This window comes from Glycine max, chromosome 17, assembly GCF_000004515.6.
Source record: "Glycine max cultivar Williams 82 chromosome 17, Glycine_max_v4.0, whole genome shotgun sequence".
In the NCBI taxonomy this organism is placed as follows: domain Eukaryota; kingdom Viridiplantae; phylum Streptophyta; class Magnoliopsida; order Fabales; family Fabaceae; genus Glycine; species Glycine max.
In genome coordinates this window covers 1,177,960-1,187,992 of record NC_038253.2, presented here as the reverse complement: position 1 = coordinate 1,187,992, position 10,033 = coordinate 1,177,960, and the positions used below count along the sequence as shown (strand labels likewise).

The window sequence follows — 10,033 nt, the reverse complement described above, 5'->3', positions numbered from 1 at the left end:
ACGCCATCATTTTTATTTAATTCTAAGCACATTCTCATGTATTTTTTCTTTAAAAAAAATCTAGGTGGATTGAATGATTAACCCATCTCAAAGATAAGTTCAGATTATTTGCTCATTTCTTAAAATAAGTGAACTTGCCTCCACTTTTTTTAAGTTAGATTTGATTTCTTTATTTTTATTAATAATTTTTATTTATAAAAATAAATCTCTAATTTTAAGAGTTAAACCGAGGTTGGATAAAAGGCAACTGTCTGAACAAATTGACTTGCCTTGTCCTCTCTATTATATCGCTGCTTAAGTTGCGACTTCTGACGGTGACCCTTTATAGTAGTATAATCGATTAATCCTACCCCATTATCCTTGTCCAACTATTACTCCCAAAAAAAAGGTACCAAATACACTTTTGATACTATTTGGGTCCAATTGCAAGTTGTTCAAGATGAAGATCCACTGACGGTTGCATGCAGGATCTGTCTCGGTGGTTTAATCTTAACCAAGAGCAACCGCTACAAGGATACGAAAGAGATAAGAACCTTTGGGGGGGCAAAAATTGATTGTTTACTGAGCTATGATCTATTATAAATCTGATGAGCCATAACATAATAATATAACTTCTTTTTAGGATATGAGGGTGGACCATTCACAACCAAGTATAAATCATGAATCTACATATTTTGGATTAGATATCTGGGCAATAGTTGTTTCCTGCTGTTCCTCATCTCCTTTAAGATCAATCGGATAAAATGGCAATAGACTTGCATGATTCTAGTGGGCCTTAGCCAGATTGGCCATGACCCCACCAACCCACATGCCCATCCCATCCTTTACATTTCATGCTTACCCTTTTCTCCTCTATTAAACCCCCTTACTTTTAGGACAACAGAATAAAAGACACATCAAAGTTCAAAGAGGGAGTATCAACTCTTGATACTTCATTTAACTGCTTTCGTGCTTATGGAGGTTGCTGTGGAACTGGAAAATGACCTATTTTTTGCAGACTTGAGCAAGCAAATTTCTCTCCTAATTATGGATGAAGATGAAGACCCCCTTGCTACTTGTCCTCCTGACTCTCTTCAGGTTTTTCACTACTTCCACTTGCATCTCCTCCTACACACCACATGCATCTTCCTTTCAACTTAGCTTCTGTTTCAATAAACTTCTCGATAAATATTTTATAAAAATAATACTAAAAGTCAACTTAACTTTCGAAGAGATTAATATGTATAACTTAATTTTAGCTTAAAAGAGAAACTCAATTCATTTTACCATTGTTGTTTCTTTTTATTTTATAAGAAGTTTATGGAGACATGAACTTAATCTTTTTTTATTACAATTATATAACATTTTTGAACATAGGTTTTACTCATTATGTTCATGGCACTCTTATCTAATTTTCAGACTTTTTCTGGATCAATCTATCATCCTCCACAATCTGCTTTCCTCTATGAGCAGGCTTTGATAAGACAAAGCAAAGGGACGGGGGTGTTTATCCCCCAATCCACACAGCCTAGAAGGAAGCACAGGAAAGGAAGATCAAGCTCAAACGCAAAGTATCGAAAGCAGTCTCAAGATACAAGAACGGTTTCTCAAGTTCCTATAACAAGTTCTTTCAAACCCAAAAATGGTTGAAGATATATATATCTTCCCACAAAACTGCATAAGTTCTATTGATTAATTACTTTGCCAAGTTTAATGACTTACGGGACTAATTCTTTAGTCTTTAGGCAATAATCTATGGTTATATAGTTTGAAGGATTCATGCATGTATAGGTCAATATGCGTTGACTAATGAAGCGACCAAATTAATGTATATAAATTAAGTGGGGGATAACCCCTATCTTGTGAACTAGTTTTGGGGATCGCCAATATATACTTGCTAGTCTTTATAGCAAGGTTTGTAACCCTTCACCGCGTGCACAAGCACAAGCGTGATTAATTATTGTTATCTGCTTTGATGAGATTATCCTTGTTTTCTATATCATTTCTTTCGAATTTTCTTTTTGTTTCGCTGTGTGTGTGACCGAGTCATAACCAATATGTGTTTACTAGCATGACAATAATTCAAAGAAACAAAAAAATAAAATCATACGTTATGCTTATGACTAGATATTTATGTTTTGTTCACTGTTTCCTGTTTCCTTAAAGTTTTTGGACTTGACTACTTTTGTCAAGGTTGTTCTTGACATAATATAGTAAGCTGCGCCAGTTGCCTTAAAGATATTGGCAGTTTGATGACCTTTGCAAAGAACATTTTTTATTGAACTTTTGCTAAAAAAATAGTATAGTTATACTCGAGCGTTAAAAAAATATAGATCAAAGCACTTTCACAAAAGCATCTATTTCTACATATCATGTCATTAAAAAAAAAAACAGAAACTTTTGACGTGAGACTGAAGAATGAAGTAACTTCAAAAGGATTGGATATTTTTTTTGGCAAAAAAGAACCGGGGCGAAAGCCAAACAACACCTAAACCACACAATTATTATGTTGACACCTCAACCTCAACAACACTTAAACCACACATTGAAATTGAAACCATTAAAAGCGTAAATCAAAAGTGAATAATATCTCTTGTTTTTCATAGTTAAAAAATAAATGACTTCTTATGAGATAAAATTAAAATTTTAATCTTGACCATCTATTTAAATTTTATATATACAATATATCTAATAAGAAATTAACGTTAACTTAATATCTATGTATAAATTATTAAAACTATTTAAATTAACTTTAATCTTAATCAATTGAAATTTGTTAGTCTGATATTCTCATCTCTTATACCTTGCACGCTTCCTACATCTACATGTATACTTGATTGATCCATCAGTGTCGCTGGTAAAGCGGTTTAAATGATTGCAATTGCATTCGTAAGTTTTGGGTCATGGCGATTTGCCTTAGTCATGAATGTCAATCAATTATTCTATCCATTCCCCACTCTTGGCGGTATGATTTGCTGTTTAGGAAGACCCTAGATCGAGCTTCATCACGTTATGCTTTTCTCTAATCTATTACACACACACATATTTCAATATCTGCAATTAATTTGGTTTATCTTCGATGTTAGACTAGTTTACTCCACGTGACTTGTACAACAACAACAACGCCTTATCCCACTAGGTGACTTGTAAATGGTTATTATTTGTTAATCTTACGTAAACCAAATTAGTTGCAAAAATGTAAATGTTGAAGTATGAAAGAAAGTTTTTAGTCTCGTATAAAAACTAAAACAAATTATTAGACATATATATATATATATCCTCATACCATATACTTGTAGCACCCAAAAGTTTTCTTCACAATCAATTTAATCTGTTTCTAATTAAGCAAAAATGGCAAGCAAGGAGTCTAAGTTTCCACCACAGAGCCAGAAAACTCAGCCAGGAAAAGAACATGTAATGAATCCACTCCCACAAGAAGAAAGCAGTCTTATAGATAGGTGCATTATCTCAACAGAAGATGAAGGACTGGCTCAGTAAACTAATTATTTGAAATTAAATTTTTCTACAACTTATTGACCAAATGCAGGACGCATACCAACAGCCACGTTGGTTATTATCAAGTCGTCTCTTGCATTGCAGGCCTTAGTGAGACAACATGAAAGATTTCACCATTCGAGCTTAAGTCCTCGCCGCATCATGTCCACTCTGAATCAAAAAGGCAACACATGAAAATAGATTGATTAGCCACTTATAAACAAAAAATTCATTAAGATTAAAAAAACAAATCCCCAACTTCTCTTCATTTCATTTCTATGGTAATGGTATCCCTCCCTTTTATTCCCAACTTCTTCCTATCAAACATGCATACTGAATTGTTTTGTTTATTTTTAGTCTCTTTCTTTTACTGCTTATCTTATGTACATGATAATGGACTATCCCAAAAATATGGCATATAAATATAATTAATTAATTTTTAAAGTACAAAACTAAGGATTAAATGTATTAAGTAAACCTGAACACATGAAGGAGGAGTTTCCACTCCAACAGCAACCAAGCTAGAATCAAGTGAGGAAGCATTTGAAGTAACATTGCCAACCAAAACTCCATTCTCTTGGACAGACTTCCCTTTAACAGGGATGAGAGCAGATGAGGACCATTTTGAGGTAAGATCAAGGCGTTCAATCATTCTTGCAACGCAAGCTATGCCTGCATTCATCTCACACTGAACACCTTTACTCAGCTCTTTCACCGAAGCATTACGTGCAATCAACTTCTCCTTAAGACCACGAGTATTTTTTGAAATTGATTCCTTACATCTATTACAATATTTCATAGACATATATATTATAACCAAAGGGATTCTAAACTTCTAGCATGCAAGAATTCATATGCGCAAACACGTTTACCTAGCTGAAGCAGCAGAAAGTTTGGATTTGAAGGACTCAGAGAAGGAGAACATCTCAGAAGTGTTTAGTCTCCTAGCACTCTCAGGTGATGGCTGGCTATAGATGACTCTGAACATGCCAAGGAACATAAATGAGAAATCAACAAGTGAATAGGGTTAGGGACAGCAAAAGCTTCCTTGTAAACAAACGAATGCACTGCTTAATACCTGGGTTTGGAAGGCATGTCACTCTCGGAAGAAGTATTTGTTGTAACCATGCCAACACAGGAAAAGGTGGATGTTGGAGATTGAATGTGAGCAGCAGAAGGTACACCAGAAGTCGGTGAAGTTGTAAGTGTTGGTTGCATCCCTGAAGCATGTATAGAAGAGTTAAAAACAAGAACCTCTGAAGGACCTGCTCCGGGGGATCTCTGCCTTTTGCTTCTGCAGATATAGCGAGCTCTACTTGCAGCAGAAACTAGGTGCTGCATAAGTTGTTCATCAAAATCAGAATCATCTGAACAAGAATCATCCTGCGACAAAATAGTTTGCCTCACATCAAAGAGTGATCATATATTTTCCTTCCTCAAATCAATGAAATGACATTCACATCAGCATAACCTCTACAAATAAATATTAACAAAACAAAACAGAATAACACTTTCAATTCTTAGGTATATCACTCACTTGGTCATTGTTAAGCCGTTGAAGGGGGCTACGAGAATCCATGAATGCATGTGAATATACAGTTCTTGAACTTAAGCGTTTTTCAGCTTCCACTGCATTTAGAAGCTCTTGGCTACAAAAAGATGGGCGGTTGATTAAAAGTTAAAACTACAAGGCAGACTATGAAAAGGTATCAAGAAAAAGAAGAATGGAGATTTCCAACAAAGATAAATACCTGGCAGGGTCTTTCAAGATAAGTAACTGCCAACATATTGGGCATTCTTTGCTTCTCTGCAACCTTAAGGGGAGAATAAAAGATTTATAGATGAAAGCAAACAATTCACATCACTTTCCAAGGCTTCAAAAAAACAGAAGTTAACAGGTCAAACATAAATCATCCATTGAGCGATTTGGCTTACCATTCAAGGATACAGTGCAGATGATATTCATGTTTGCAACTGGTTATCTGGAGTTGAAAAAGAAACGTGTCAATGTTTATCTTCGGATGTTTATACTACTACCTACAGGCTACAGACTGTAAAAGCTTCCTTTTGACATTCTACAGCTCGCAACTCACAACTCATACACACATCAAGCATGGTACCGTTATTAGACTTAGACATGGTATGGATGCTTACGATGTTCAACACATGAAAACCAAAGGCATTCCTAGATTTAAAAAGGTTAAACACTCAGTCAAAGGTTAAACAACAATCTTAATCCTCAAACTCCCAACTAGATCAGGATGTTAAACTAATTGGTGCAAGAATAAGAGAAAATAACAGACTGCAAATATGCACATTGTTTAACGTTTATCATTCCTTATGCTGGGTAAATAAGCACCATGGCATGGCAAAACAGATCCACATATCACATATGTATCTCAAAAGAGTAAAATAAAATAAACACACATTTTATTAAAGAAAAAGGAGCCACTATATAAAATGTTAAATGAAGTATATATATATATATATATATATATATATATATATATATATATATATATGAAATTCCCAACCATATCAATCTTTTAAACCTACAGATTAGTGACCTATCAGACACACAAACCTAGTACCAGAACATGTTTAAACTCCCCCCCCCCCCCCCCCCCCCCCCCCAAAAAAAAAAAATCGCACGAAGCAAACCTATGATTCAGTTCCATCTGATGAAAAATAAAAATGCAGAACCAATAAGCCCAGGGAACGGGATCATTAATTCAAGTCTGTAACTTTTGGACAAACCCAGATGCAGAAAGTGAAAATAGAACAAGTTGAGGTAATAAAATTGTGACGGTGGATCATACGGTGGCAGGGTCATGGGTGCTGAATGGCTCTAGACATATGCTGCAGGCGTCCTCGGAACTGTCGTCGAAAGCCGCAGAAGATGACGGAGGTGAAATGTGTGACATAGTTAGAGATAGAGGTAAGGGAGAACAAGAGGAGGAGGAGGAAGAGGTGAAATTCGCCATAGGTAGCGGAGAACAGAAGAGAATAAAATAAAGAAAAGAAGCGTAGAAAAGTAGAGAGAGAGAGAGAGCTAGTGAGTGTTTAAAAAGGTCAAAGACAAATAAATGTGAAAAGAAGAGAAAGGCCCGAAGTGAAAACGTAGGAAAGATCCCATTCAGACGGTTTGATTTTCATGGAATCTAATCGATCAACCTTTATAATAATTCTGCATTGTCTTATTTTATCATAAGATATGATTAGATCATAATATAACTAGAATATGATTAGATTATATTTTTTAAGACTCGAGATATAACATAATATAACTAGTCGACCCTGATCCAGGAATTTAGTTCATTGAACTCAACTCAATGAAGATTGAAGAATACAAAATTTATAGGTTTGAGCATGATAACACTAAAAGTTTAAAACATGAATTTTTTAAGGCCAGTAGAGACTAGAGAATACAATAATAATAATAATAAATTAATATATATTTTATAAGAACGGGTATTGAAAAACTTAACATTAAAAGTTAATTTATATTTAATGTCTCTTTAAAAAAAAATTGTGATGTGATAAAATTTACTTTAAAGACAAATTAAACATATTTTATGCCAAATGCTTGAAAGACATTTTTTTTCACTTGAAACTGTGCGGGTGCTGATTGTTGATGAGGTAAAAGTTTTAATCTTTAAAATTTAAATCAGTTAGTCTTTATACATTATTCGGTAAAATGTGAAAGCAAATTTCCAGATTTGTCTTGTTTTACTGCACCACCATCCAGCTATAATTGCTTTGAAAAAGTTATGTAGTTCAGGGCTCTGGCAGGTGAAATATATCAAAGGTAGTTTAAAAGTGTTTTTTTAGAATATTGATTTCATTATTTTTATTTCCACATTTCCATTAGTGAAAGCAGCATTCATACCTTTAGGAAATTACAAATCGTGAAATATGAAAATTACAAGACCTGGAATTATATAAGCCCTGCCAGCTTCTCATTTTCTTTTTGCCCCTAGGCAACTTCATAAATATTTTTTTCTTATTACTTTTATATTATTGTCTGTTTAGGTTGACTGCATTTTCAATTCTTCAAAGCAAGTGAGTTCTCTTTGAAAGATTTTGACTTCATATTCATCTTGCCATAACCGTCAGACAGTCTTTGCCAGTGCATCCATACCACAGCACAACCGATTTATTCATGACTTTGTGCAGCAGAAATGGGCAAAGGTATGCTGAACTGATTATATGTTTGTCTTTGAGGTACCTTAAACTTTCTGTCTTACTTCTTCATTTGTTTTCCAGAGAGATGTGGTCCATATTCATGTCAGTGCAGTGGAGCCCATGCCATCTCGCCTATAGCATAGATTCATAGTAAGCAATATTGATTATTGAAGAAACCTTGTGTATTTCTAATTTATTACCATGTCAAAATTTATATTGCCTGCCACCCTTAGACCCTGGAAAGATATATATAGAATTGTTTAAACTTCAATTACATCTTTTTGTATTAACTAATTTCTAATGCGATTTCAATAATCAGATATCTGATACCAAAAGAAAATTACAAACCCTGTTATCCTTGATACAATCTGATGCGCCTGAGTTTGGCATTATATTTGTTGCTGAGCAGGTATGCAAAGAATTTTCTTCTTCTTCAATTAGATTATGCAATAAGCATTTTGCATCATTGCAATATGCAATCAGTAGGTCATGCCCTGGGAGTGGATGAAATTTACTTAAAACTTTAAAGTTTAAACATTTTACATTAGTACATGACTTACTTTCCTTTATAATTTTTCAGAGCAGTAGTCCCTGGCATGAGAAACAGTTATAAAGTGCATAGTTATCATTAACTGATGATTGATAAAATAATTCCATCTAGTCTAGCATAACTATTATCCAATGCATATTTAAGGTGATGAATCTTTCCTATGTTGTATTGCTATTTTGTGCCAGTACTGTTAGATTAGTTATTTCTTTTTTATCACTTTTCCCTGTATAACCATTTGAAATCTATACTTAAGTAGTTGTAATTGTCATTAGTGCTTGAGCTGTTGAATAGCTTCCTGGATCAAGATCCTCTAAATTACAAGGTGCACTTTAGAGATTAATTGCATTGTTGATGATCATTGATTACAATTTTGCTTAATTTTTTACAAAATACAAGCACATGGATAACAAACTATAGATTTAGTATGACTATGATTTTCTCATGAGAGGTTAATACTTGCATTTTAGAGGATATAGTCATATAAACCCTTATTTTTTATTGATCATTTTCCTGTAACACTGCTTAAAATCCATATTCATAGGACCTGATTGCATGTATGCGAAATGCTATCTATCATCTAATGTTACATATTCTGTTATGCAGTCTGAGAAGTCAAAAAAGGCTGGAAAGGCTCCATCAACATCCCTTCTGATTGACTTTTTGAAGACATCATACCAAGGTGATTTAGATATTCTCCTCCTTGAAGACAAAATGAATTTCAATTCACGAGCAGCTTCACTGTTGGTTAGTGCCATTCAGTGGATTGATATTAGGAGATTTCTTTGGTAACCCACTAATTGTCTGTCCTCCATGCATTATGACCACTGTATTCTGCATCTAAATTCATTTTAACAGTCATCCTTCAATCTATAACTTGTAGCTAGGTTCGAAATAAGTTTTGATTAACAAGTCAAACTCTTTTTCTGTTAACCAAATTGTACTGGTTGGTTCTGGATTAACTGGGAACCAGCAAGTATATTGGTTCAGATAACACAGTCAATATTTTAATAAAACCTTGGCACAAAATACTAGCAACACATTCTCCTTTCCTATTCGATGGAATACATGTGGATCCTACTAATATGTGTCTGAGTGTCTCTCATTCTCCTTTTGGTGGGTCTCATTTCCAAACTAGTGGGACCCACATAAGTTTCAACTAATAGAAAAGAATGTTGAAAACAGTGTTAGGATGTGTGTTGGTAGCACTCTTCAAAATTGACATCACTGCCTTAGGAAATTAATCAGTCAACCAAAATTTAAGGGAGCTCTGATGATTACTGGCTGAGGATGATGACATTGATCACCAGTGGGAAAATGCAGTTCAAGAGTTACCCCAGTCCTTTGCCTAAAATATACTAGATTTTTAATTCTTAATGTGACTGCTATTGTCGTGGAATTAAACCTTCTCATCAAAATTCTTAAGCCAGTACACCACCGTATGCCAGAAGTTTGCTTGCTTGGAGACTGTAGCATTAATTGTGAGTAAATGGCAAGTTTAAATTAAGGGGGAAATGGGTGGTAACAACATTTTGTCTTCTCTTTGATTCAGGAGGTTAGAAAAGGAGGTGGCTATCTTCTTGTAGCAACAGATATAGCTGCTAGGGAAGTTGACCTTCCAGAAATGCCTCACATTTACAACTTTGATCTACCAAGGACTGCAATAGATTATCTTCATCGAGCAGGGCGAACTTGTAGAAAACCCTTTTCTGACATCAATTGTACTGTTACCAGCATTATAGTTCCAGATGAGCGATTTGTTCTGCAGAGATATGAAAATGAGTTATGTTTAACTGTGAAGAGCTTATTCCATAAACCTTGACTAAA

At 34.5% G+C, this 10,033-nt stretch overlaps 2 protein-coding genes and 1 pseudogene across 2 annotated transcripts; 2 read left to right on the top strand and 1 right to left on the bottom strand.

Annotated features, from left to right (window-relative positions):
- The first annotated feature begins 372 nt into the window (after positions 1-372).
- Positions 373-1,961, top strand: LOC100800379 (uncharacterized). The gene is made up of 2 exons (XM_003549935.5): positions 373-1,077; positions 1,399-1,961. Exons 1-2 carry the CDS (start codon positions 955-957, stop codon positions 1,627-1,629), a joined length of 354 nt encoding a protein of 117 aa, XP_003549983.1. The 5' UTR covers positions 373-954; the 3' UTR covers positions 1,630-1,961.
- Positions 1,962-3,223: 1,262 nt separating this feature from the next.
- Positions 3,224-6,597, bottom strand: LOC100775754 (E3 ubiquitin-protein ligase RHF1A). Its single transcript, XM_003550456.5, has 8 exons — positions 6,294-6,597; positions 5,410-5,456; positions 5,226-5,288; positions 5,012-5,123; positions 4,553-4,857; positions 4,347-4,454; positions 3,953-4,256; positions 3,224-3,645 (listed from the first exon to the last, which is right to left on the bottom strand). Exons 1-8 carry the CDS (start codon positions 6,456-6,458, stop codon positions 3,619-3,621), a joined length of 1,131 nt encoding a protein of 376 aa, XP_003550504.1. The 5' UTR covers positions 6,459-6,597; the 3' UTR covers positions 3,224-3,618.
- Positions 6,598-7,056: 459 nt separating this feature from the next.
- On the top strand, positions 7,057-10,033 carry LOC100775209 (DEAD-box ATP-dependent RNA helicase 58, chloroplastic-like; annotated as a pseudogene).

What these genes read in the sequence shown, in the direction of transcription:
- LOC100800379 (XM_003549935.5), top strand. Translation starts at nt 955, where the DNA reads ATGGAGGTTGCTGTGGAACTGGAAAATGACCTATTTTTTGCAGACTTG. An exon ending in GTCCTCCTGACTCTCTTCAG is followed by an intron (nt 1,078 to 1,398) that starts GTTTTTCACTAC and finishes TCTAATTTTCAG; the next exon opens with ACTTTTTCTGGATCAATCTA.
- LOC100775754 (XM_003550456.5), bottom strand. Translation starts at nt 6,458, where the DNA reads ATGGCGAATTTCACCTCTTCCTCCTCCTCCTCTTGTTCTCCCTTACCT. An exon ending in ATCTTGAAAGACCCTGCCAG is followed by an intron (nt 5,124 to 5,225) that starts GTATTTATCTTT and finishes ATCTTTTTGTAG; the next exon opens with CCAAGAGCTTCTAAATGCAG. An exon ending in CTTTCTGCTGCTTCAGCTAG is followed by an intron (nt 4,257 to 4,346) that starts GTAAACGTGTTT and finishes ATATTGTAATAG; the next exon opens with ATGTAAGGAATCAATTTCAA.